Source organism: Porites lutea, chromosome 10 (assembly GCF_958299795.1).
Source record: "Porites lutea chromosome 10, jaPorLute2.1, whole genome shotgun sequence".
NCBI lineage: Eukaryota > Metazoa > Cnidaria > Anthozoa > Scleractinia > Poritidae > Porites > Porites lutea.
This window is the reverse complement of record NC_133210.1, coordinates 3,399,094-3,426,931: the sequence shown is the minus strand read 5'-3', so window position 1 is coordinate 3,426,931 and position 27,838 is coordinate 3,399,094. Positions and strand designations below refer to the sequence as shown.

The window sequence follows — 27,838 nt, the reverse complement described above, 5'->3', positions numbered from 1 at the left end:
AAAAATTTACTGAGACTGACGAGGAAAGAGTGATCAAAATTCTTTTTCTCTTTCTGATGTTAAAACACCATCAAGCAGACAAATTAAGAAGCAATTCACGTCCGCCGAGGAAAGTGACGCGACATCAGGGGAAGCACCGATTTTCAAACTATGCCGGTCCTTACATTGAAGGAAAAATCTTCTACCGTCGATATCGCGACAAATACAACGTACAATGGAGTTTACCATAACATCCAAACAGGTAATTGCCTTTTAAGTGTTAATAGAAATAATAAAATATATCAAATAGGACAGGAAAGTACGAGATGTAAATATACTTTATGACGCCTCTATAGCGACAGGAGCTAATGGATCAAATAAAAGCGGCAAACCTCGGTGTTTTTTTAATGGAAAATCGCACGATGTTACTGACATAAAATATTAGACAGACTGAGTTCATTTAGTATTCAAAACGTTCGATACGGGCATGACCTTTCCCTATCTGCATCAATAATTTCGGTACAGAATAAATAAAGGAAGATAAGTTTTACAGAATTTCATAATTCATTATTATTTTTCCCGAGTTTATCTTCAAATTTATCCATTGCAATACTGGAAAAAGAAATCCTCTCTACTTTACCCTGAAGTTTTCCTTGTTCGAAGAACAGTTAAACCGGCAATAATAGGAACGAACTATTACACACACTTCCATCATACGTGATAACTCAAGCTGACTCTAAATGATACGATTTAGAGGCTACAGACTTTTAAATTACTATCCTTATTATAACAGCAACTCTATTAAGGGAAACATTATATTTATCCCCGAAAAAATTATACAGAAAGTGCTTCCAGCACATTATCCATCTTACCTCCTTACAAAGATCACCACAGTAACTTGCACTACCCCTGTACAGAGCAGCTGGGAACTGGCAAATGTCAAAAATGATAATAAGAAGAAAAAAGACGAAAAACAAACACTCTAAATACTAAATCACGCAATAAAACTACGTGGTTACTGAGTAAGGTGACCAAAAGCTTTGCCAGTTACAAAAATCTACAGAAAAGCTCTGTTCAGTCGAAGTGATCACGAGCACAACGTCCACACCAAACTCCTTGGCTATGGTGACTGGACATATTCTACCGGTATTTTACAAGAACACAGTGAGAGAAAAACCGCGCGAGAAGGGAACTGGGCCCAGTCAACGTTTGCAAAGACATCTGGGAATGTTACTAGAGACAGGGAAAAGAAATTGGCCAATAGCTGACCGGCAAGTTCCTCAGTAGCGATCCCACAAACACTTGCAGGACGCATTTCGGTTCAAGTTCCCGTCTAGTCGTTTCTCAAGTGGCGCAGGCCGTAGCGTGTTTTACAAAGTTACTACCTCTGGGCAATATTCATGCACCTTTTCTTTCTTTCTGTATCAGTAAAACCGAAGCTTATTAGTGATCAGTATTGATTGAGCAGTTTACCTTATTGATGTACGATCTGAGGCTTGCAAACACGTGTTTCATCATAAACTCTGACTGAGGAATCTGAAGGAAGCTTATCAGGACGCTGAACACCTGAACATAGAAAACACATGGGTTGTACCAGTGTGAAGATGTTACTCACTCTTTCATTCCCTGGAGTATTAACTCAAATGGACACAAATGACATTTGCTTTAAAGGAGCTGTGTCACGAAATTCAGCCAAATTAAGTATTACAAAATGCCCGTTAAATTAAGAGAAACATAAAAATAACCGCTTAAAACTTTAAAGGAAGGTTAAAATAACATAACAGAAACAACAGATGCCACGGATGGGCAAAACTGAAGAAGACTGAAACGGACTGAAATTAGGGTTTTTGGAAAACTGTTCATGCTTGCAACTTCAAAAATAATGCTCAGGAGACATATTTGTTTGTCTCGGGTCTCTCATTTTGTCATTTACATGTAATTTCTTTGCTTACTTTAAGTTCCATAGCGACTGAGGGCGAGTAATTGGCAAAATTAAACAAAATGAACTGGACTACCGTGACACAGCCCCTTTAACTTTTAAGTCAGTGGAAAAAAATAATTATTGACTGAAAACTACAGAGCAGAACATTCCTGAAGTTCTGTTTATTATGCTGTACAAGACGAACTCTCAAATTTCTGAACCATGGCAAATACAGTAGTTAGACAAACCTTTTTCATCAGGAGATTGTCACCTTCCTCTTGTTCCAAGTGAAACTTGAAAACAAACAAATAATTTTAAAATAATGCATTAAGATTTGATTTGCCAAAGAACTTTGAAGTCGAATTAGCCTAAAATAAAAAAGCGATGAGTGCACTCACCTTAAAGTGACCACAGAATAGTTCAATGGTGTCCAAAACAATGAGACCGACTTCATTTGCGAGATTTCCCTCCATCAAGATTCGAGTACAAACATCCATGTTTATACCTTTCAGAGAAAAATAAAGGATGGGGCTGTCATGGTCGGTCCTTTCATCTTTTGACAATCCCATGGTTACGTTTTACGATAAATCATGTAGTACACACACAGTTTCATTTTCATTTAGTTTTCCACCCCAAAAAGCCTTAATCCTGCGTAATAAGGCTGTGTGTGACCGCAACAAATGTCTCCTTTAAGACGCTGTGTCACGCAATTTAGCCAGATTTAGGTACTGTATAAGGAACTGGTCACCAATTTAGGGAAAACACTCCTCTCCACTGCGAAGGCCTCTTTGTGTCACAGAGAAGCTGGGTGGAGAGGAAAGGAAAGTGCAAGGGGGCAACCTGCGCGCTACAGTGCCGCGCGCTTACTTTTTTCATACAATTTCTACTTTAGGATGATGTTGTGAACTGCGGAAATACAAATTTCAATGATGATCTGATGATCGCAGTGGCAATTGAAATTTAAGCAATTGCAAATTAACGGGAAAAAATTTCGTGCAATTTAAGCAATTGCAAATTAACCCGAAAAAAATTTTCAATTTGCAATTGCTTAAATTGCAATTACCACTGCGACGTATCATATCTTCATTTAAATTTAGCTTTTACTTTATTGGAATACCCAGCAGAAGCCTGTACGGAGGAGAGAGTTAAGTCTTACACACACTAACCTGAATTTCACCCGCCTCCTTCCCTCGCTAAGTCCTTCGGGGAGTCACCTCCCGAGTGACATAGCAAGATGAGTAGGCGGCTGAAATTCAGGCTAGGATCAAAGGTCGAATTGTACTTGCCATAAAACCACGAATTTGTCTTGTAGAAGAAATTCAACGGCTTACACCAGCGAGTGCGCGGCAAAAATAAACAAAATCGACCAAACTGCTATGACGAAGTCCCAGAGATTAACTTTGCAAGGGCCCGGGACAAGGGCAAGCGATCATCGTGAAGTAAGAAAAGGTCATTACCTCCGCTGCTGGATACTCTGGAATGATGGATCTTACTCTGACTGGCAGCTCCTCCCTGGTATTTTTGCTCAAAAAACTGCTTGGCTGTTTCACTGTTTGTGCTGAGAATAGGATGAATAACAAAGTTTTAGCTTATTTACGCGAATAAGCACCAAGGCCCCGATGCAGCCAAAATCAAAAAACGCTTGAATTAAGTTACTGAAAATTATAATACCGTTAACTTTAAAGAAACAATTCTCCGTCGCGTTCAGCTTTCAAACAAGCACTGCACTTGAAGCGTGAAATTTTATTCGAGTAAATACAATAATTATTTCGCCCCAAAATTACGGTAAATCAAAGAAGTTCAAGAGGACGTCGCTGGATAACTACTTTAAGGAGTGTCAGTGGATGAGATGAAACGAGTAAAGTAAACAATAGGCAAAGTACGAAAACGATAATTAATCGCTTTTACGCGTCACTTGTTAACTTTAATAGGAGCTATACTGGTTACTCAGTGGTGAGTCTTAACTTATTGTAAAGAGTAAAATTCAGTAAACAGTACGCGAAGTTTAGATCTGAAGATCCTTTAAGAGCTTTTATTCTTTATAACTGCTGAATAATATCAACGATTTGTTAAGATCATGAGTTGTTATTTGAAGTCATTAAGGTAATTTCCAAGAAATGATTTTTAAATTAAATTAATGTTATTTTCCTGAAAGTACATGTACGATACACATTCATACTTTGCGGTGGGTAATGGACGCCATAGAGCTTTGAGATATTCAATCTCCCTGTTAAAGTACAAAACGTACGAGGTTAATATTTATTAGACGTAATGAGTGTAGTTTACGTTTATGCACGGTTAAATTCATGCAAGTTTAATAAACAAGTTTTAAATTGAACATTGTTTGATGCGATTGAAATGATTGCATGTTTTAAGTATGGGCAGAGAAAACCCAGACTGAGTTCACGTAATGTCAAAATAGTTGTCCTTTTTTACCATGGCAACTTAAAATTATAGAAAGTGCAATTTAGCTTTTCTTGTGTATCTGATGATCGCTCGATCAGTGTTGGCGCGGGAGGAACGAGACTGCGCGCGAACCTTTCACACTTTTTCCAAACTGGTCTTTCTTCTCTTCGTACCCTGGGAACGAGGTCAGACTTACTCCGGTGCTGATACTTTGTCCCCATCGTGTGACTAGGTATGACTCGTGCATCAGCTTGTACAGGACAGGAATGCAAATATCACACTAGGCTGCCAAACAATTCGACCTTCCTGTTCTTCGCTCCTCTTCGCCATTTTCTTCGTTGTATAGCCCTTATGCGACGACATTTATATTATGACAGAACACTGGGTGTTCTCAGATCAAGGCACTTACCTTTGAGAAGTAATCTTCTCTTTTCCAACGTACTGAAAGTGCTTCAAGGCTAGCCTGGAAAATAACAGTATAAAAAAGAAATGATTTACACAACAAAGGTCTACTATGAATATGAAAGTAAGAAAACCAAATGATCCACTCACGACATTGTTCTTTGAATGCCAAGACGTTTTCGTGATGTACGATATAAAGGTGTATTGCAGATCGCTGCAACAAAAGCTTACTCAGTTTGATTTCCTGTCAGGTATGACCTTTGGAAGTTTTAGTATCGACCACTATCGCCTGTGAATCACGAGGCGTCAGAAAAATTACTTTTTCGCAATAAGCAACGCGGGCGTTATGGTCCAACGCTCACTGAGCAAAATTGCACAGACCATTCCAAATGAAACGTGCATTTCGTTCTCTCAATTAGCAGGCCAAATTCAGCTATGAAAGACACTAAAAAACCCGCTTAAAACAGGGAAGGAAAATGTTAACAACACAACAAACACAAACATCGTTTCCTTTGGGCAAGACTCGATCTATCATTTTTTACCATCTTTTCTTAACTAGGAGAAGAGACAAATGGAAGGTTGAGAATAAGAACTTTCAAATTTCATGTTAACTAACCTTTAATAAACCTGTCCGCAGTCGAGCCTATATAATGCCCGCCTTCGCACCTTATGCTTTCTATTTCCCTATGCAGCCGTTCTTTGCTAGCCTCCCACGAAGAGGTTCTGCTGACTCGTCACACAATCCGGGAAGGAACGCCTGACGAAGCCCTAAGAACGTTAGCCTACGAGCAAGCTATCCATTTGGGGGAGTCGCGAGAAGACACGCGAGAGCAGCACGCAAAAGAAGACGCGAGTGCGACGGCCCCTTGAGGTTATCGCAGCTCGCTTACGTGCCCCCTCCGTCTGCCTGGGAGGCTTGTTCTTTACGTAGCACTCAAGGGACGGCTGCAGAGAGGATTTGCTGCTTTCAGCTCAGCAGCTACAACATAACTTGGTACTTCATGTTACTACATGTACATACACCTCTACTTGTAGCTAAGAAGATTTTCCGGTTTGCAACCACGTGATGAGGCGGCCATGTTGGTGGTCGTCTATAATTGCGGCACTACAATACCTCTAAAATTGCAGTCAATACAATAGAATTTTTTTTCGAAGAATTATCATGAAAATGGAGTTAAGTTCCCGAAGGAGAAAGATGCTTTTGTTCTTGACCACCAACATGGCCGCCGTGATGTCACGTGCAAACCAGCAATAGACTTTGTTCTGACATACTCAAGCAAATCAAAGACGTCTATAATTGCCGCAAACTTGGCGTAGTTTTTATCCTGGTGAATGAGGTATAACACCGTAGGATGCCAGTGAGGACGCTTCAGTGAAGAGGAGAGAATCTGTCGCCACCAATCGAGGATAACACCTAAATAAAATTGAATTGTAACATAGAACCGCGTTAATTAGCAAGTGGAAAGTTGAGATATCTTAATACCACAAATAAATAGATTATATGGTGTCTCGTGATGAGCGGACCTGCCCATTAGTAAGTCTCACACTTTCCTAGCCATTACTTTTCAGGAAAACAAACCTGTATTTAGCGAACACACCTCAGTATCAAGTGGACTCTAGCAAAGAGTACCTGCTTAGAATTCACAGCAAGATGGATTGATTTAATTTTTACTTTCTATTGTTTTATTTTAAAAGATCTCACGAGAGCTTCGCTTTGGCCTTGACTAAATCTAGATATTATAGTTCCTGGGAGGCGGTGGGGGGGGGGGCTTCCTTATAAGAGGCTAATGGAGATGTGCCGCTGGATGACTTCGCATTTTCACGACTGGATTGACTTTAATGGGGTCAAACATTTTCGGATTTTTTGGGGTAAAACAGTTCTTCATATTTACGGTTAGCAAACGTACCAGAATGTTTATACTGCAGACGAAAAGTAAAGTGGTCTTCATTCAATCTAAAAAATGGGTCGATTCATATAAAATAGAAGGTGACTAAGTTGGGTTCGCGAAAATTACATATTTGCCCAAAAGTGACTAAGATGGGGTCTATAATTGGCCAAAGAATAGACTATAATGGGGTAGGGGCTCTGAGAGGCCAGCCGCACATACCCAGCAAAAAGTAACCCAAGTACCCCCCCCCCCCCCCCCCCCCCGGGAGTATAGACTGTACTTACCTTGTTCTAAATTCTTAAAGATGTAAAGCGCACACAACAGCAATTCTTTCGTCTCATCCTCATCCAAAGGAACCTGCAAAGCGATCTGTGTGGCCTCCTTCAGCGGTGCAGCCGACTGTGGGGTCAGCGAGTCACTCGGACTCTGTTTCAAAGCGGCAGAATAGCTTGAGCTGCGATTGGAATCCGCACCAAACTCGCTGTTAGGAACATTCATGGTGGAGGAGGTCTGGGACGTTTGCGCGACGAATGGACCAGACAAGTCGTACTTGCTGCCATGGAAACGAGGAGTATGATCCAGTAGGACAGAGAGAAGGGGAAGGTACAGGGTACAAATGCGGGCTTGTTTTTGCTGGCGACAAAAATAAGACGCCGTTAATTCAGCAGCATATAAAGATTAAATAAACATATCAGAAGCCCAAGAAAGGAATAAATACCAAATAATAATAATAGTAATAAATTTATATTGCACCATGAAATTATCACTCAAGGCTGTGCTCTAGCAGAGCCCGGTGGTCCCTTGTGTCTAACTTTTGCTCCTGGGCGACTAGAAAATCTTACCTTACTTTCTTCATAAAATATTATAATTCATATACTGGGCACCCTGGATTTCATAGGTTCAGAAGTCTGGGCTCTCTTCAATTTTTCTCAGAGCACAGCCTTGTCAATGTAAAAATTTTCAGTTGCGCATTACAGTGGTAAAACCTTAAAATGAAAATTTCAATAGACTAGCTATGACTAACGCATTACAGTTATAAAAAGCTAACCGTCGAGTGCAGGAAATTAAAGTTGTATGATCTTCAGTACTGCATTTTTCACCTAAACTGCTTTTTCCCTTTGACACTATGGAATCTTTTAATCAAACATTGTTTTGAGATTGATGGCCTCTAGCAGTATAATAACGATAATCGGGAAACGAGAAGTCGATAAGTTAGCGAGCCTCTGAGGGTGTTTACCATTTGTCAGAACTGTATGGCCTGACTAGTCCAATCGTAATGAGAATTCCACTATTATTCGAGACTATCCAGCCGGATCAATTTATTCGTAAATGGTATACAAAGATGTGATGGGTTTTAGTACAAACTTCTAGAAACGACTGAGCATTTCATGACCGGTCCGGCAGGCCAGTTCTGACGTTTGCAAACCGTCCTGAGATTTATATTCGCCACATGACAAACAAGAAAAAAAAAAAAGGCTGCTTCAGCAACAGAGCCTCAGTTGACGACGGCGCGTGCAAATCGAACAACTGGCTTGATCAATGGCAGAGCCACAAATCGGGCACCGGAAGTCGTATTTAAAGTCAACTCTCTCTAAGACGGACACCTTTGGGACCGGCACTAGCTGTCCGTCTTATAGAGAGTCAAACAGAGGGAGGAAAGAAAGGCAAGGACCAACTCTAGGTGTTGTTTACAGAGGTGTCGGTCTTATAGAGGTGTCCGTTAAGAGAGAGTCGACTGTAGTCCTTTCTGCGCGCTTTCCCGTCGTCAACTGACGTTCCCGTTCTGTTGCTAAATCAGCCATTAATCACCCCTCAAACTGCAAGTCTTGAGAAACATTGTTTGTATTGTTACAAGACTTAAATGTACGGCCAGAGACTGATCACCGTTAAGAGAGTTGTTCTTAATTCACATGACTGCGAAAATAAATCGCAGGTTCTGTTCGCTGGCTAGCAATGCGTGTTTGTTCTAATTGGAACTTACCTCGCCCTCATAGCGGTCATCGAGTTCATGTTTCACCAGCATGTTCCTCAAAACTCTGATAGCTAGCTTTCTTATGTGACGACCCTGTGTAAGGGCTGAGGAGATCTGGAATATAACGAATAAAAAGAGATAGTCACGAAAATACACAAATATACAAATACATAATAAATGAATAAATAAATCATAAAACGTAGATGAACTGCATGTTACTGAAACTACGCTACAACCCTCAAAGTGATAAACAACGTTCCCAATTGAGCCAAACTTTTCGTTTTCTTGTCTTTGCAGATAACTACCTCGAGACCGTCACTGTTAATTAACAAATTCGATCATCCACAGTCTAGAGTCCCCCGGCAAATTCCAGCTGATCTAACAAAGCTTGTAATGGGTCTGGTTCAAAATCTGAGTCCTCGCGGACAAGAAGGAGAGAAAGTTGCTAAAAATCTCGCAAATATACGACAACTAGATAAAATCCGTCAAAAACATTTGAAATATAGCTTTCTTGGACAAAACAGTTTCAGTGGCTACAAAAAAAGAGTATCAATGATTAACGAACAAATTGCTGGTCGCCTTCCATGACTACTTAAATTTTTCCAACTTTGAGCTATTAAAAATGCCGTTTAAATTCCTTTGGGAAAATTGCCTCCATGGTGGGATTTTGTCTACCGATTTTGGACGTTAAACATTTATCGACAGCCTGCTGCAAAATTAATTGCCTACTTCCACAGCATCTGTATATTGTTACCTCTCTTAGTAGAAGCCCCACCAGAAAATATCTCTTGCAGTAATCATCTGTCAACTCGGAGTCGTGCACACCGCCAAGGGCTAGAGGAAGGCAAAAATTAACAAATAAAGGTAAATTATCATTCACGATGGAGAATAGAAGGGAAAATTTAAAAACGCCAGTTAAGTATTATTGTCGAGTTTCTTTGATGAACCAGCTTTGCGTGAACTGGTCGCTAACGAAGCCACTGCCGGGAAGAGCCTTCCTTGTATTCAGCCAATCAAGTTTGGAAAAGGAGTGGCGAGCAATTAGCCGAGTGCTCCGGCTTCGGCTGAGCAGTAGTATTGGAGACATTCGACCAAATTTTACTCCTTTAGGAGTCCTGGGAGATATACTACAGATGTTCAGTAAGCACCACCAATAAAGAGATAAAAGAGAGATGCACGTTAGCTTACCTCTGACGTCCAAAGGTAGATTGAGTGGAATGTAATGCTCGTGATTACAGACAACTTGCAGGAACTCGAATTTAAATTCTAACATCTAAAAGGAAACGTGAAAAAAAACGCATAAATGCTTTGCCTTTCAAACTAGCACATAACAGGAGCTGGAGCAAAGGTGGGGTGGCGCAGTAGTCACAGCACTCGCCACCCACCGATGTGTGGCCTGCGTTCAAATCCCAGTGTCGACAGCATATATGGGTCGAGTTTGCTGTTGGTCTCGATCTTTCTTGCTACCATGAAGAAGTTTTTCTCCGGGTACTCCGTTTCTTTCCTCTATTAAAGAACAAACACTTCTAAATTCCAATTCGACTTGGAACGCACAGAACAGAATATCGCGCGAAATCGCCGAAATCACGGTTCTTATGCGTGAACAGACGCCCTGTCTGGAATGATTTTCGTGCCGGCGCCAAGGCTATCCGATACCGTGTGAACATACCCTGAGCAGGTTATAGTACAAGTACAATTAAGCAAAACCATAATCATTTAGATGTAGTTAATGTACAACAGAACATTACCTGTGTATCAGAATCCTTGAACTGCTCAGAATAATAGCTGATCATTTGAAAGACAAATCCACGGTCCAAATAGGTAAAACAGTCCTGAAACAGATTTAAAATCAGTGTGAATGATTTAAATATTGTATTCTACAACCAAAATGAAAAGTTAAACCTGGTACTCCAATAGACCCTTCCGCCCACGTTTTTTTTTTTTTTCAAGTTTTGATAAAGACCAGTTAGCAAAAATCCATTGACACTGTTGGAAAGAGCACCTTCAGTAAAATAAGGAAACTTACCAAATTTGCAGGAGACACGTTAAAAGGGAGCGAAGATATTAATAGGCTGATTTAGCAACAGAACAGGAACGTCAGTTGACGACGGCGCGTGCAAATCAAACAACTGGCTTGACCAATGGCAGAGCGGCAAATTGGGCACCGGAAGTCGAGTTTAGTCTTTTCCGCGCGCTTTCCCGTCGTCAAATGACGTTCCCGTTCTGTTGCTACATCAGCGTATTGGCCTACAAAGTCACGAAATTTTACAGACGTTTGCATGGGCACGAACTTGCCCCCACCATACAAATGTCTGTAAAATTCGGCGACTTTATGGAGCTATATGTCCGTTAGTTTTCAACCAATCAGCACATTCAATCTTGGAATCTTGACTAATTTAACGCTTTCGTTTTAGTCGTGTTGACAGATTTTCGATTTCTGGTCCCGGTCACAAGTTAAAAAAAACACACGTGGAAGGGTCTTTAGGATGATTATAGGATATCAAGGTTTTGTTAGCAGGATCTGTAGGGTATAGTCCAAAATGGCTGGTCACAAACAGAACATGATTGTCTCCGTTAAACAACCACAAAAACACTGAAACGGAGCCACGGATTTGCTTCGCATGAATCTTGAAACATTTGCCCAAGACTTTTGACCAATGCTGGCTAGACGCTATCAGGGTTTCTGCAGGGGGAGGAGTGGAGAGAGAATCGTTGCATAGTTGACAACTGCAGATAAAAAACATACCTTTGTAAAGCAGGCTAAATGGAAATTTGCTTCCTGAGAAGATACAACAAGAAGAAGTGTCAAAACTATTCTCGTCAAAAGGCTTCTACGATATTTATCTCGTTTAGGAATGAAGCTCTAGGGACGTACAAACCTTAGCTATCTGAGGCTGATCCTTCAGTCGGCTGATTATCTGAGGAACGAAGGCTTGAAGGAAATTCTCTAAACAGCGGTTGTAGCTTTCAGGAAACCAGCTAAACCGGTTCATCCTCTAAAGAAAAAAGAGTATAGTAGAAATATAATGGATCACATACAAGCAACCTGTCCCCTCATGAGGCGGGAGATACGAAAGGCACGGTCAAACCCCGTTAATTACGGACACTGAGGGGGTCATAGAAAGTGTCCATATTAAGCGGGTTGAATTTAAAGAAAATGTAAGGGCTTTCTTTCCCCAGGGACAAAGCAAACTGTCGGTAATAATGAGGTGTCCGCTAGCGTATTGAGCGGGTGTCCGTAGAGCGTCGTTTGACTGTAGTTTGCTTATCATGGGATGGTGTTGGCTGGTAATTTATTAAAGAAGTTTTCTTACCGTTAGCTTGCCAGATTGAACAAGCGTCTGTGCCATGCTCTTCACGATAATCTCAAAGAAAAACCACGAAAGCTTAAAAACAAAAGAGTGAATAAAATATTTATTACATGAGGACCCACAATCAAACGTTACAAAACAACAAAAATGAACTTTGAAAAACTGTAAGGCTAACAAGTTTTTAAAAACCGTAATTGCAATCCGTTTCAGTCTTTTTCCAGTTTGTCTACCAGCTCCTCCTTTTCGGTATTTTCCCTGTTATTTGTATCTTTTTTAACGTTTTGAGCAGTTCTTTTTAGCTTCCATTTAGTTTAAAGGGGCTGTGTCACGGCAGTCCAGTTCATTTTGTTTAATTTTGCCAATTACTCGCCCTCAATCGCTAATGGAACTTAAAGTAAACAAAGAAATTACATGTAAATGACAAAGTCAGAGACTCGAGACAAACAGATATGTCTCCTGAGCATTATCTTTGAAGTTGCAAACAGCAGAGATAACCTTTGTAAAACTGTTAGGCTGAACAGTTTTCAAAAACCCTAATTTCAGTCCGTTTCAATCGTCTTCAGTTTTGCCCATCCGCGACATCTTTTGTTTCTGTTGTGATATATTAACCTTCCTTTCATGTTTTAAGCGGTTACTTTTATGTTTCTCTTGGATTTAACGGGCATTTTGTAATACCTAATTTGGCTGAATTTCGTGACACAGCTCCTTTAAGCAATGGATCAACTACTGCCTTACCTTCATGAAATCATTGACCACAGCTGGGTCAGCCCCAGGTTTCAGATTAGCCATCAGGTATTTAGACAACTGTTCGTGGATCGTCCTTGAGTTGTCTGGCGTCGTTTCAGTGACAAAAACATACTGCAACAAACAGAGTTTAAAAGTATGCAGAGTGCAGCGGATAAGTACATGAAAGCAGTTTTTGTCCTGAAATTGACTTTTTCCGGAGGGGGAGTGGTGGGAATCCGAAAATGTATTCTACAACGGACAAGAAAGACCCAGAACCAACTGAATACTTTACACAAATTAATGCTGACTATACAAGTACTTGCGGATATTACAGAGCAATTACGCCCGAACGAACGGTTTTCAGACAAAGCCGCCGAAAGAACACTCCTTAAGTAAAAGGAAAATGTATGAAAACTTATGAGATTAAGTTTTTGTCATCTTTTTCCAGTTGCCTTTTACAACAATAGACAAGTTCATGCGGAGCTCGTGAAAAGGGGCCGACAACTAATTTAAAATAGATAAAGGATATTACCAAAAATAAGCCAAACCTTGACATAAGATTTTAGGGCTTCCAGTCGGCTTGCACCATGCAGCTGTGCCGTCAATCTGATCAGTACTCTGTAAAACACGAACAAAGGCAATTAAACACCAAAAGATATTAGAAAGTGAACTTGAAGCCGGAAGACGACTCACGGTATTTCGACTAAATCAGTCTTTCGGTACAAAGACTCACATAGGTATGAATTTAAATTGAATTTAATTTGAATTTAACCTAGTCTCCCATTTCAAACATGTTTCTTTTGTTTTTTATTGTTTGCATTTCCAGCTGATGTTGTGCTAGCAATTAAACAAATTCTCTGATAGGTTAGACCAACTACGTGCTTGAAAATATTCGATGCTACTGAAGATGAAATGACTACTGACGTCACAACTAAATCCTAGGCCCCTACCTGACAGTGTTCAGCGAGACTTCCTCATTCCCAGTGACAACAAGGATGTGAAACAGCTGATTGAAAATAACGGGTAAGAATCTCGCTACCGTTATAACATTAACTGCATTCAGGACCTGTGAATAAAAATAAGAGTCAAATTACAAGTAGAATATGGTGCATTGTTTGAAATATGGCTCTCTTACCAACAGAAAAAGGCTGTTTGAACCAAGCAAATCTCAGCACCGTCATCCATTCAACAGCACTTACCCCCGTAAACTATAACATAAATTGGTACTTGTAAGCCTCCAACCCCCACCCCCACCCCACCTCCACCACAAAACATTCACCCAATTATAAGCCCCTCTCCCTCCCTCTGGGATATAAGACCCCCTCGTCCTTGTATTGAAATGAATTCGATTTATCATGATGTTTTGAAGCTTAATTAAAAAAACAGTAAACAACAAAAGGTATTTTGTAAGTGGGTTGAGCATGATCGTCCGAGTGAATGTAGTCACTGTCAACAACAGTCCTATTCAGGACCACGTTCGCCCGGACGATGATAGTCAACCTACCTATGAAATGACTCTGGGTTCAAACTTTCACAAAACGTATTTTGATCAGCACCGTTATAACTTGTTTCGAAGCACTATTTCTGTTCCGTTTATAGGCCCCCTCAGATATAAGCCCTTCCGTTTATATTCCCCCTCGGATATAAGCCCCTCCGTTTATAAGCCCCCTCGGATATAAGCCCCTCCGTTTATAAGCCCCCTCGGATATAAGTCCCTCCGTTTATAAGCCCCCCCGGATATAAGCCCCTTCGTTTATAAGCCCCCTCGGATATAAGCCTCTCCGATTATAACCCCCTCGGATATAAGCCTCTCCCATTATAAGCCCTCCTAAAACCCCTTACGAGGATGTATAAGCCCAGGGCTTATAAGCGGCAGTTTACAGTACCCCCTTCCCCCGCTCCCCCCCCCCCCCACCCCCGTCAGATAAAACAACCATAAGCTTCTTAGAGCTTTCACTGAGCACCGCAAACGTAAAATTACTGACACTGAAACTACATTTCTACGAGCTTGATTAAAATACTATTGCCTTTGTATTTGTTACAAGATTGATTTTGCTGAGTACCTTTAGTAGCTTCACCATTTCAATGTCTGCAGCAGGAGATCCGTCAAACTTCTGACAGTGACGGAAAAAGTTGTCTACTTCAGGATCCTAAAGAAACAAGGAAATATTTACAAAGTTACTATTCAGACGAAGTACACCATGTATATCGATACAGAACACGTTTCAAAGAATTTTTGTCACGTGACTTCGTTACTAACCTCTGAGTTAACGGTGGAAACAAGTTTGCTGCTCACTTTAAACAGCGGCTTTTCTTTATCCACCCATTTTAAATCAGGACCAGTTGTCTATTAAGGCAAGAAAAAACGAATAATACACTGAATTAAGCACTGTTCATGACTTAGCAAAATTGTGGAAGGATACGATGCTGCTTAAAGACTATTCTACAGATCGCACTTCCTAATATGAAGCATAAAGACAGGGCTTGAAACAAATCACATGTGTGTAACACAAAAGGATTTATCCTCACTGAGTAGTTTGATGGGCTACAAGTACTAGTTTTATCTACATCAACCCTACCACTTAAATTTTTCAATAACACCTCAGTTTCTCGGAAGGGGTGAGTTTTTTAGCCGTGATATTGTCAATAAAAAGCCGTCTGATGCTTTGCTTATTTGCAGTTAAGAGGTCGCTATTAACAAAAATGAACAAAATGACAAGGCGGAACCTAAAGCAACACTTCCAGAGTAGGCTTCCTCCTCGAGTAAAGGAGTTATAACCTCGTTGGTTAGAAGCCTAATTGATAAGGTCGATAGCCAAAAAACGTTTCCATGTGACAGAAAAAAACAGGGGGGGGGCTTGGACAGTCATCGACGCCAACTCGTGGATTCTAAAATGACAAAAACCCTGCGGCGTATAACGATCAGAAGATGGGCTCTCTCCTTAACCTTACATCAATTTACAATGCCTACCTTCTTCATTCCACCGTAGTAAGCAGACAGATAGCCACTGGGCGCTGTTTGACCAACAAGGAGGTTACATTCGTCCGTGGTTATGCTAAGAAAAGGAGGGGTGTACCAGTTAACTACATGTATTACGGTACTCTTTGTAGAACTATGCTCTAAAGAAGAGAACAAATGTCATATTTTTCTGACATAACTGAATCTGGCGCTTTCACGCGACTTGGAATGGGTTCCTTTCTATTTCACTTAAATAACAATAGGGACATGAAGTCTTTTAGATCCGTCTTTTTTGATAAATAAATAATCGGAAAAAAAAACCAAGAGTTAACCTAAAATATCCTTCGCAAATCTGGTATTGGTTCGACAACTTACAGCGTTCCTTGTAAGACTGGCATCCAGGCATATCCCACTAAAATGAAAGAACGAAGAAAATCAGTATAATGTTTCGACGGTCACATTCCAGACATTCCCTAACGAAAAGTGTTTAGGGAACATCACATCATGTCCCCTTGGCGTCTGTATTGACCGGGTTCCACTGCAATTGGTTTACTTTAGAGTGGTTTTCGTTTGAGTGTCGTAAAACCAAAACCAAAGTAATTACTCTGGCCAATCACGTAGGACACAGACAATACATTGAACCAATCAAAACTCGAAGTAATTACATGTGGCTGACGCAAAGCGCGGGAAAATGCATGCGAGCGCGTCACAATTGGCTTTGGTTTTACTTCTGATTGGATGAAAAGGTGGCGCGAATCTTTTAAGCCAATCGCATCGTGTAGAAAGTGCAAAACCAATTACTTTTCGACACTCAAATGAAAACCGCTCTACAAAGCTAGCAGTAAAGACCAGGGCCGAGTTGTTCAAAGCTGGGTTAAGATAACCCACGGTTAGAGCAAAATTTGAATTCAGATTTGAAAGCTTAAAAAGCATTTCAGTTTTAATCCTTTTTGTCTACAAGTTGATGATTGGAAGCTCTAAAAATAATAGAGAAAATGCTTTTGAACACAAGAAACAGAAAGCCGGGTTAAGCGCTAATCGGCCTTCGAACAACTGGGTCTATATTGAAAAAAGGTTTTGCCTTCAGTTATCCGGTACCAATGCTCTTTCCAATCTGTTCACACGCAATATTAATTGGTTTACTTTGCAAAGCTATCAGTATAGACCTGGTGTCTCAATTGAAAGAGGTTTTCCTTTCATAGATCCGGTACCAATGCTAGTTTTCGTCTGTTCACACGCGATGTGTTGAAACGTGAAAAACACGTGATGCTTCTCAGTTAGTTGAGTAGGCAGTTGGATTTTGACCTGAAACCAAACCAAAGAAACCAGTCACAAAGATTACATACATATTGTAGAGAGAATTCAAGTGCAATTTTTTTTTCTTTCCTTGCGTTCTCCTTTATTTTCAAGTGTGAATTACGTTTTTCTTTAGTTACTGTAAGTAAAAGTTGAAATGTAGTTTTAAGTAGTCTTTATTTAATTTGTTTATCTTTATTAAGCCGGACGTTCCAAAGCAGAGTGGTTTTGGACGAAAACAGAACGAAGACGAAAAACCAACAGTGTGTATTGACAGGTAAACAGGAAGTTCTTCTTAAACGAGTAATCTTTCGTAGGGCATTGAAAACAGTTCAAAAGGATTGATCGTCTGCAGTATCCCGATCAACAAATCAAAATGCTAAGCGAAGTCAAGTGACGTCACATAGGAGGCCATCTTTTTTTTATCTCATCCAGCTCCCAGAGAGCTCTCTCTACCTCCCCGAGAGAGGTGAGCGACGGACGTCAACAGGTAGTGGACTTTTTGCATCAATGGGCAGTGGTTTGGTTCAAACTCTCGAGTAAAGCGTCGTTATAAGAGAAAAGAAACTTGGCAATACAACTTTGTTAGCGTCAAGGTATATAAAAAGGGAGAAGGCCTCACTTCCGGTTGACGTACGTCGCTCAAAAAACGTCTTTGCTTAAGTTCCCTATCATCTTGTTTGACTGACCTCTTCGTAATAAGTGGGATTGGTACAGTGGTGGACTACAGCGGCAACCACGTGTGAGGTGAATCCAGGGTTGCCGTTTTTCTTGTATATACACTGGAAAGTAAAATACAGCAAGACCTTGATGTTAGCTTCAGTTTGAAGCCAGTCTCAACCTTCAACTGAGGTATTTACATGTCGTAAACTAAGAATTTCATAACCAACAACCAGTCTCTTCATTCTCCAGGGAATAATGACTAAACAAGGATTTTTTTTTTGTGAAGTATATATGGAAAAGTTACTGCGATGATCATTCTTCACTTTCGAATTTTTTTTTGACCGTGCTTTAGAGGTTTCATGACAACTTTGATATCTAGTTACTTTTCCGCATGGCCCAGCCACTCAGCGCGATTAGCTTTTGCTATTTCTGAGTGGCTGTGCTCTCATTTCTTTCACAATTATTTCCTTGGCTCTACATGACTCTACACTTTTGTATCAAGAGCACAATAAAGATTTTTGTTGTTGTTGTTGTTAGTTTTAATACCTTCAGCGGCCGAGCGTTTTCATGATCGGAATCCCTGAACTCAATCTTTACAGCAATGTTTCTTGCCTGGAAGGAAGAAATTAAAAGAAGTAGAAGTGAACTTTGTTTTTGTTTTGATTAACAATAAAATTCAAAAATAGATGCCTATCACTTAACTTTGAGAGTTGTTACGTTGCTCGAGGTTATGGGGTTGTTTGCCTACATACTTCAATTAAAAGGCACAAAATGCACCCTTTTCATTAACATTCAAATAAAATCATTTGAAAAAAAACTAGATTGGTGGGAAGAAGTTCACCTTCATCTAATTAAAACACACGGAAAACAGTAAGTCTTAAAGCTCGAATAAGTCATCAAAATTGAGATTAGATTCGCAGGTATTGAGCGAAATACTGATGAACAAAATCTATTGTTGTGGCTTATTAGCATTAGATTCAGACGTGAAATTTGACGTTTGAAAAAGGGCTTGAGATTCATACGCGATTTGATTCTGCAATTTGGAGTTGCAAGAAGATGAGAAAAGAAACCCAAAAGACAGCAACTAAGAACGCTCTTTCTATAACCAGTGAATTACTTACCTTGGAGAAAACTTTTTGGTTACTATAGTTGAGTGAGAGAGGGTAGACATAGAGGTTGTTGACGTATGAAGTGTATGGATGAGCAGCCTCGGGGAATGCTTGTGAAAACTCCTCTATTTCAACTGTGGGCCGAATGACGCCAGATGAATCATCCCAAGGCTTTAGGGGAATAAGTGATGACGTGATAGAATCTAGGTACAAAAGCAGATAATGTAAATCCTTCGTCAAAGTGAAACAAAAGAGCTTAATCTTACTGCTCGCCAACATGTCAAATAATGTTTTAGCCTGAGAAAACATCCAACATTTCGTGACAACATCAGGGCTGTCACCAAGAGTTTCCGGGTAAATACAACAAGTAGGTGGGGTATCAAACAGCTGGGGAATTCTTTAGGTACTATTGTTCTTCCATTTTCGTACGAAAGTAGCCGGGAGAAATCCCCGGCCCCCGCATCTTAATGGCAGCCCTGCGCCACCACTGGTTTCCCCGCGAAATGACGTGTGAGAAACGAGCGCAGAAATTCTATACTGATAACTCGTCACTACACAGAACTGTGCTTCTGAATTGTTAAAGCAAATTTCCCACGCGGCTCGACCAATCGGAAGCGCTACTTAGATCTGAGTAGTGACGCGTCATCGGTATGGAATTTCTGCGCTCGTTTCTCAGACGACATTTCGCGGGGAACCTTGTAGTTGCGTCGCGCATTGTGTTCTCTTTTCTCAGGATAATAATGTGGGTGCAAATTCAGTGGTAGAGTAACAAATTCTACATTACTCGAAAGCTCATTCATGCTTTTGTTATCAAAAGTAAACAAAATAAACAAAATTTAATATCACAAGTGCAGAAAAACAATGGTACTTTATGAAAGTACTGCTGAAGAGGTTTCATTTGAATGGTCACACCGCAAGATAAGGGCCACAGTCGCCAAGGTTAGACTCACCTTGCAAGACTGTAGACATCATCACGCACTATTGAAGTGTGAATGACTCACCGCAAGTCACTTGCTCCGAGGAGAGTGCTCCGGGATTTAAGTTCCCGACCCTTGGTTTCTAGCTACCCTTCAGCTCTTAAAATCTAATGTTTTTCTTTATCTTCCTCCCCCCTTGGCCACTCGCCACCATACTATAAACAATAGCACTGGTTGTGTGTATGAATCAAAAACTCGTAGCGGCTCTAAAGCAATATGTGACGCCTTTTTTCGAGGATAATTTTGAGAACAAAGTGTTCAGTTCTTATATAGTAACTTACTCGTGATTCCTTCGTTGTATGTCTTGAGGGAAATTTGTAAGGTTCCAGGTATGATGTGTTGCTTGAATTTCTCCTTTCTGTAAATAAATAGAAAAATAAGGAAAAATAAGGAAGACAAGCGCACAAACCAACTCTCTGAAGTGCCCAAAACGACTCAGTAATCAAATGACTTACGTGACGCTGTAGTTTGATAAGAGTTTAATCACTTCATCGTCACTTAGCTTTTCTCTGTCCTGCAAAAGCACAAACGTCAGCGTAAGTTGGAAGGAAATGGGGAAAACACGACACTTTGTAAGTTTCTAGAAGAACGATCAACGCAAGAGAACAAGGTAGCTGGGAGAGTGATACGTTAGCTGATAGCCGGTAAACTTCGCCAACTACAAGAGCACAAAGAAAAAAAATGACGTGGTCGCATTCCAAGAAAAAAAAAATGTGGGAAAAATAACTAAAACACCTTCTTACCTGTTTGTAAATGGACGTTGCTTCACTGTTGTCGAGTTCATTGTCACTGTTGAATAATGGTCTAAACAAAAAAAAGGAAGAATAAATGACACCGCTTGCATCACAGCCTGCGTAGCAGACGTAATTTGACCCCGGTTAGTAACTTCTGCAAAGCAGCAGCGCCAAGATCGTTGTTCTGGGCCGCCAACGGACTCGACGAATTACCGGAAATGCGTTTTGAATTTCCTTTCATCCTGATTGGCAAATCGACAGTGGCTTTTTAACAGACCAATCGTGGTGCGTACTCAAATCCTGGAACACAGGTGGGGGCCCAGAACAAGGATTTCAGCGCTGTTTGGCAGGCGAACAGATTTAACCGAGTTTAGTTTCGTCTATTGCACAGACTACTGCATCAAAACTAGACACAACATATTCCACAGATTTTCAACTAAGTGCCGTCAAACCAAACCGAACTAGATCTCTGGCCGATCCAAAGACGAGCAGAGAGTATGATAAACCAATCAGATCTCGAGGCAACTGCAGTGGGCTAGCGCCAATCGTGGAATTTCGCGTGAGACCAATTGGCGCGTGTTTTAAGACCATACACCGACCTTGTTCTGGCCAATGATAGCGCGCAATTTGCCACTTAAAAAACGAGAAAGAAAGTAGCCCGAGAAATTTCTCCCAAAGATTTCTGGGATCGTTACTGGGGATGCGTTATTCAGCTATTAGGGAGCATAAGCAACGACGACGGCGACGGCAACGAGAACGGCAAGAAAGCAATCGGTTTAAACTCTGGCAAAACAACAACTTTGCACGTGCATCACGCTTGCTTGTACATTTCTTTGCCGTCGTTGCACGACTGCAAGTGATTAATTTCACGTTTTGTCCAGGACGTGAACACAAGACAACAACTTTCTTTTTCTTTTCCTGAGCTTTGATAGTCTTTTAAAATTCAAATACAAAAAAAAAATTGGCCAACATTTGATGAATTAAACGAGATGGAATAAGCGCGATAAAGTTTGAGGCCACGCGACTTCACTTTTTAAGTGACGTTTTCGTAGCCGTCGCCGTCGCCGTCTTTGTTGCATAAGCTCCCTATTGGCCAATTTGTTTCCCTGTTCCAAGTTACAGTCCCAGAAATCTTTGGGAACATTAACTCGGCTCACTTTCCTTGAATTCACCGAAAATTCAAAATCTTGACGAAACTTACTTGGCCGCCCAACCAAAGGGCATGGCGTATTGTCCCAAGCTCTTGCAGCAGATCTCGGCGAGTTTGTGTGCTTTTAGAGCCGCTTTTTTCGTGTCGCCAGACTTGAGGTACGGTTCTACACAAGAACCAATGCTTCCCTGCAAGACTTTCCCTATTCTGATTACTAAGTAAACTTCCGGATTAGGATCAGTTATAGAGAAGACTGCCTGAGGAAAGAATTTGGACGGACATGTAAAAAAATGTAGGGTAAGGCTGAAATTAAATCTGAATAAGGCAAAATTTTACGGATATAACGTTTATCTATTTACTTTTTAACTTTCTGGCCTCAGTTGTTCAAACGTTGAAAAACGGTATCCACCGGATAAATCACTATCCAGCGGATAAGCATTTGGGAAACTAAACGCGCTATCCAGTGGATAGCGATTTATCCAGTTGATAGCCTTATAATACATCTTTTAACAACTGGGGCCTGTTTTCCAAACGATAGCTGGCTGTAAAGTAAAGTTATAGCCGTTTCCAGAAGCTACATGGACATAATTCACGCAAGCATGGCCTTGGTTCTTCAACTTCTTTCTTCCGCATTTCCCCCATAAGCCAGCGCGTTTCTTAGTCTGCCACACGGCCGGGGAGGATTTTACCAGGTAGTAATATAAAGCGGAATCAAACGTTTCTTACAAAACGCTACTCCCGTGGCGCGAGAAGAGAGCACAGACATCTTAAATTCACCTTTAAAAGTACCGGCAGTCCCGGGAGGATGCCCTATTTTACAAAATCATAACGTAAAGAATATTGGTGAGAGCTTTACCTAAAAAAAACAAGTCCATTTCTCTCGCGGTTGACCGATAGTTACAATTGTGTCTGTTTCAAAAATATTAAAATCTCGATCTTGAATGCAAATATGGCAAGCACAGAACAGGTTTCTGGGCCCAGTAATTACTGGAACTTTCAGGAAACGGAAAGAGAGAGTGCAACTCGAATTTAACGAAAGTAGGAGGAAACACAAGCAAACGTCCGTAAAACTGAAATTAAGAGAATGCGACAACGAGGGAATGGCACGAGCGCGAGCGTGTTTGGAAAACTAAACTACCGCTGGTTGCCTTTCCCGGAACTATTCAGCAGCCTACCTTCCTGGGACACGCGTATTCCACTTCCTGGCTATCCAGTCCTGTGTGATGAACGTCGTTTCCATTTGCGCAGTGACCATTCTCGATCAACTCCGATCCCCGGAGCATATCCATTGTGGACGGGTCATTAAGATCACAATGAAAATCTTCCGAGATTTTCGCTCCCTTTTTGGCGTCAAACAACGCGATAGAAAGAAAAAAAGGTTCAATGTTTGTTTCACTGCCATCAGGTAAAATTCTCAAAAGACGAAATTTCAGTTCTTCACACTCCAACACAATACGCAATCCAAAATGCTCTTTGAAAACATCAGCGTCTATTCTCGCATCATCATAATTCACACAAGTACCATTATTGTCCAAGTCGTGGACAAGCGAAAACAGTTTCTTTCGTCCATCTTTCCTTCTCTTCGCGTTTAACACCTCGGTTTCTTTGGCGTATTCAAGAAGTTCTGGATGCTTGCTGCTCTTAAGGCTTTCACGAAGCGACTGATGAGCCTTGGGTATTTTAACTTTGCTGATCATACTGAATGGGCCACTTTTGCTTCCCCCTTCCATATCTATTCCAGTAACCTTGCACAGAGCAGATATCCAAGAGTCCATATTCGACTGACTGTCAGCCACCAAGCTGTATAATTTGTCTTGTATGTGAAGCTCGAAGCCGTACATGCGTCCCTTGACTCCCTGCAGTGAGAATGGAAAGTCGTCATTTGTCATTATCATCACCAAAATGGTTACGAACAAAAGATAAGGAAAGCCGAACCTAACCGGTCTTCAAACAACCGGACCCAGGGGTATAACCACCGCTTGTATAGCTCTTGGCGGAAAATCACATGTACGACACTTAAGCTTCACCAGCATGGAAAGGCAGATTTACAGGGTTGACAACAACATAAATAAAGAAAAAATCATCATGTGACTGGTCAAATGTGCTGCGGATTTAATTTACGACTACTTCTCTGTTTATAACAAAAAGTTCATCTTTAAGTACTTGATGTACCTTTGAGATGTGTGTACACGCATCTAAGTAAAGCACTCCTCTCGCCATGCTTGTGTTAACATCATCCTGCATACATGTATAACCAACAATCAGCGACAAAACTATATTTACTACTCGAGACATAAAAGCCAAAAAAACGCATTTACAATGTACGGCAGTCTTTCCCCACTATGTACGTAAAGAAAAATTGCTCTCTAGAGAGAGCATGTCATAACTTTAACTACAGTCAAAGCCCGCTCTACGGACAGCCGCTTAATATGGACACCTCATTATTACAGACAGTTTGCTTTGTCCCTGGGGAGAGAAAGCCCGTACATTTCCTTTAAATTCAATCCGTTAATACGGACACTTTCTGTAGCCCCCTCAGTGTCCGTATTAACGAGTTTGACTGTACTGCTGACTACTTGCTTGACGAGCTTCTCGGTAGACTAGAGTTTAACTCGTAAGCTATATTTGTAAATAGCCCCAATTTTTGCTTCCTGCTCATCGGGGCTTTAAACCGTCATTTTATTTGTTTGGGGTTGTTTGAGTAGAATGCTTTAAACTGACTTCGCACCCAAGTGCACATCCACAATATTGAGGAGCAATACACATGTAGTAATTCATAAAGAAAATATAAAGGACCTTAATGTTTAATGAGTGTTTGGAAATCAGATGAAAAACTGCTCATTTTTTGCATCCTTAATTTCTCCGTCCCTCCCTCCCTCCCTAAAATCATTCTGTTTGAGAAGTAATGTCACGCATTCGACACACACTGTTTCATCACCAGATGAAACGCCTCGAACTTCGTCAAAAATACTCCGCGCAATTTCAACTCCTTTCTCAGTGTTTTATCTGGTGATGAAACACTGCGTCTCATACTTGATATAATACGTCTCAACCAGCAATTCAGGGTAGGAAGGTCCATACCTTCTTGTATTCCAGAACATATGATCCATCACTTGATATCTGCTTTAAATGAAACCACCTACGTTTGAAGTTCTGTAAAGAAAAAAGGTAGAGAAAAGGAGTACAGTAAATGCTAGATTTTAGAGGTAAGGAAGAAGTAAAAGCTAAAGGGACTAAAAAGGACTTTGTATTATAAGGTGTCTTAAAAAATATAGGTTTACTTTTTAACTAAGAAGAGGTATAATAGTAAAAGTTAGATTTAACAGATAAGGAAAAACTATTTTATTATTCCAAAATACTAGGAATTAGCAAAGAGGTGCAAAATCATTCAATTCATTCAGTTTCTTGCTTGATTATCAAGGGTTTGCGTATTTCATCTTGTTCAATTTCAAGTTTAAAGCAAGTCTAGACTAATGGTGGCAACACAATAACAATGACCGAGGCTTCTGACATCGATATTGAGATTTAAAAGGGTGATATGGATCACTAAGCTGGCTTGACGTATCAATTGATGGGCTGGATATTCCGCTCTTTTTAACTCTCTTGACATTTTCGCACAAAGAATATTAGCTTTGTTGAGCTACATGTAGTTACAGTAATGAAAGTAAACGCCTCCTATCCATTAAATGCGTCCGCTTGGATTCCTAGAATTCAATAGACGCTCCGGGTGTTTATTAGATCATTTACGGTAAACGGCCTTTTAGAGGTTATAAAAAATTAATGTACTTCAGATTTGTGTTCATCCTTCTTACAACACCTCAGCTCAGGTTCCCAAGTGGGTTCTTATTTTCTGAAATCTAAAAGTGGCACCTCCCTTTCGTATGCAAGACATTTAATTTTTGCTTAAAAAACTAAGACCACAAAACATGAATATTCTAACAAAATACACAACCTACAACAGCTCCCTGACTTTTTTATTTTATTTTATTTTTTTTTAACAAGGTTTCTTATCCTTAATACACTGCAGCAAAACTTAACTGCTTAAAAAAAACAAATCTGAGATTCTTTCTAGTAAGAGCATTTTTCAAAATTTAGAATCAATAAGTTTTTATAGTGCTAGGTAGGTTTGGGGGAGGGGTGATACTGTCATAATATTGGTTACAAAGCTATGTGGAGGTTGTATGAAGGTTATGGGGAATTTTACTTAGGGCAGGGAGTCCATCCACTTTGTTTTTTTTCTGGCAGTCATCACTAGACATGTAGTATCTAAAATGTTAAAATGATAAATTTACGTTGAGCCTCTCTAAGGGTTTTCGTTGCGTGTTTCCCATCAAATCGTCAGTTTTTCAACAAAATTATTGCATATCAAGGATTAATTTATGTGGTCACACTACAAGCCCAGCTGGCAAGCTTGGTGGAGTAACAGACGACAACGATAGGAATAAGATTTCAAATAAAAAAAGCAAAAGGTTTAATATATTATAAAACAAAAACTCTGAATGTGCAGCTGGCACACTTTAGGGCATATTGCTTTGCCTTCAATGCACACTAACATTGTCAAGCTTGATCGGAATAGCAATGCGATTGTTGCTTTAATTTCTAAGGTTGTCGTTTCATAAATGGCGATTGTCACAATTTCCATTTCGTTAGAAATACCCATACACCGACTTGAAGTTGTTTGCAAATGTCTAAATAAAAGCTCTGACCTTCGCTCCAGGAGTTCCATTACTTTCACCATGAAAGGGTGCCTTTGTTAGGTAGCCCTGTTTGGTGATGCCTTTCTCTCTGCAAGGGCTCATCATCAAATCCTGAAAATCAATGAAAACAGCCGAAATGGTTACCTTGGTAATTACATGACTTCTCGTCCATTATTGACGGGTGGGGATGGGTTCTCTAGCTACTTCCAAATGGGCCTTCTGGAGAAAATCTTTGCAAAAGTCATCAGAAGGTAAAGAAACATGGGTGCTGAGGTTTTTTCTTAACTAATTGTTGATAGTTTACAGCGAAGCCTTGAGCACGGTTTACTTCATCCTGTACATATAACGAGAATGGACCCCGGCGCCGGGGTAAGAAAAAACCATTTCATGAAAAAAAGACTATTCCTAATTTCCTTCATCAATTTCACAAACAGTTAAAAGCATATATGTCTGAAAAAAGTCTACAAGTTCCAAGAAAAGTTAACCAGTATACAAGTGTAGTTGACATAGCGCATTTACAAAACTTAACCCTTGAAACCCTAGTATCAAAATTCAAATTCTCATTTGTTATCCCTATGCATTTTCATAGAAGTAGTGGGGAGACTTTGTTGAAGTATCAATTAGATTCATGTTGTGTGATCATGTCCTTAATTCTCATGACCGCTCTGTTTTACAATGCATTGATATATTACAAGGAGAAATTTGATGCTGATCACTCTTAGGGCTTAAAGGGTTAAATTATAGGTGAGTAGGGGCCACTTCCTGAGACATATGTGTAGGTTTTTAACACAGAGACGTTGATATTAGGTTTCTCCCTACTTCTAGGAGGTTTAACTGTGAATTAATCTAAATAATAAAAAAAAAAACAACAAGGAACCTGATTTCCACAGTCCACTTCATCCGCAACATCCATCTCAAATACTTGTTCTTGCAGTCCCTCACCTCGTCTTGGTCTGTCCATTCAAAATAAATAGATACATACATACATACTTTATAAATTATAAGTAATATAAAATACGTAATAAATTATAACATACGTGAATATCAAAAAAGTCCATCTTTTTAATGATGATGATCAAGCCTGCTTTAACATTTCATTGGATGCTGGCAAGGACTGCAAGCTAAGTACTCCATTTCAAGATAACACCACTTCATTTGAACTTAAACCAACTAATAACTTTTACTTATTCATAATATGATCATCTAAATAATGTTCTAACCTAGGGAGTTTGAGATAGCTGCCCCCATATCTTGTATACTTGTTCTCAATACAACTCCAGTTGGCAGTGTAGCATCTGATGCACTACAAAAGGCACATAACAGTCAGCATTAGTGCAACTCATAAAATAGTTAATGTTGTACAGTAAGAATAGAGGAGGACACCCTCAAAAATAGACCGGGACAACATAATCCTTTATTAAAAGCATTATGTCTATGGGCAAACAAAATCACCAAAGGTGGGAGACTGGTATGAACACTTTTTGCCTGAGGTGACCTGGTACGAGCAACATGGCGGTTAGTTTCACGTGAAAGTGCCTGGAAAGACACTGTCGCCTTATAATGTTCAGTCTTTAAACTAATACGGCCATCTATTTGAGGAAAAGTCCTTTCAACTTAGACACCTACACTACACGATCATTTAATGCC

General features: G+C 40.2%; 1 protein-coding gene across 1 annotated transcript in view; it reads right to left on the bottom strand.

The window, feature by feature from the left end:
* LOC140950147 (dedicator of cytokinesis protein 11-like) overlaps positions 1-27,838 on the bottom strand; it is a 54,651-nt gene that overhangs the window by 16,542 nt on the left and 10,271 nt on the right. The window contains exons 5-41 of the mRNA XM_073399332.1: positions 27,412-27,494; positions 27,069-27,144; positions 26,201-26,302; positions 24,576-24,647; positions 23,667-23,732; positions 22,670-23,350; positions 21,546-21,751; positions 20,354-20,414; positions 20,066-20,124; positions 19,892-19,968; positions 18,646-18,836; positions 18,071-18,136; positions 17,551-17,643; positions 16,732-16,870; positions 15,941-15,977; positions 15,578-15,662; positions 14,867-14,953; positions 14,670-14,756; positions 13,557-13,672; positions 13,155-13,224; positions 12,616-12,738; positions 11,884-11,955; positions 11,449-11,565; positions 11,316-11,348; positions 10,318-10,401; positions 9,758-9,842; positions 9,324-9,403; positions 8,579-8,683; positions 6,882-7,230; positions 5,981-6,122; positions 4,716-4,769; positions 4,080-4,127; positions 3,358-3,458; positions 2,299-2,405; positions 2,149-2,193; positions 1,453-1,545; positions 852-908 (exon numbers count right to left, since the gene is read on the bottom strand). Of these exons, the coding sequence (XP_073255433.1) occupies positions 852-908; positions 1,453-1,545; positions 2,149-2,193; positions 2,299-2,405; positions 3,358-3,458; positions 4,080-4,127; positions 4,716-4,769; positions 5,981-6,122; positions 6,882-7,230; positions 8,579-8,683; positions 9,324-9,403; positions 9,758-9,842; positions 10,318-10,401; positions 11,316-11,348; positions 11,449-11,565; positions 11,884-11,955; positions 12,616-12,738; positions 13,155-13,224; positions 13,557-13,672; positions 14,670-14,756; positions 14,867-14,953; positions 15,578-15,662; positions 15,941-15,977; positions 16,732-16,870; positions 17,551-17,643; positions 18,071-18,136; positions 18,646-18,836; positions 19,892-19,968; positions 20,066-20,124; positions 20,354-20,414; positions 21,546-21,751; positions 22,670-23,350; positions 23,667-23,732; positions 24,576-24,647; positions 26,201-26,302; positions 27,069-27,144; positions 27,412-27,494 (4,149 nt within the window). The remainder of the gene's footprint in view (positions 1-851; positions 909-1,452; positions 1,546-2,148; positions 2,194-2,298; positions 2,406-3,357; positions 3,459-4,079; positions 4,128-4,715; positions 4,770-5,980; positions 6,123-6,881; positions 7,231-8,578; positions 8,684-9,323; positions 9,404-9,757; positions 9,843-10,317; positions 10,402-11,315; positions 11,349-11,448; positions 11,566-11,883; positions 11,956-12,615; positions 12,739-13,154; positions 13,225-13,556; positions 13,673-14,669; positions 14,757-14,866; positions 14,954-15,577; positions 15,663-15,940; positions 15,978-16,731; positions 16,871-17,550; positions 17,644-18,070; positions 18,137-18,645; positions 18,837-19,891; positions 19,969-20,065; positions 20,125-20,353; positions 20,415-21,545; positions 21,752-22,669; positions 23,351-23,666; positions 23,733-24,575; positions 24,648-26,200; positions 26,303-27,068; positions 27,145-27,411; positions 27,495-27,838) is intronic.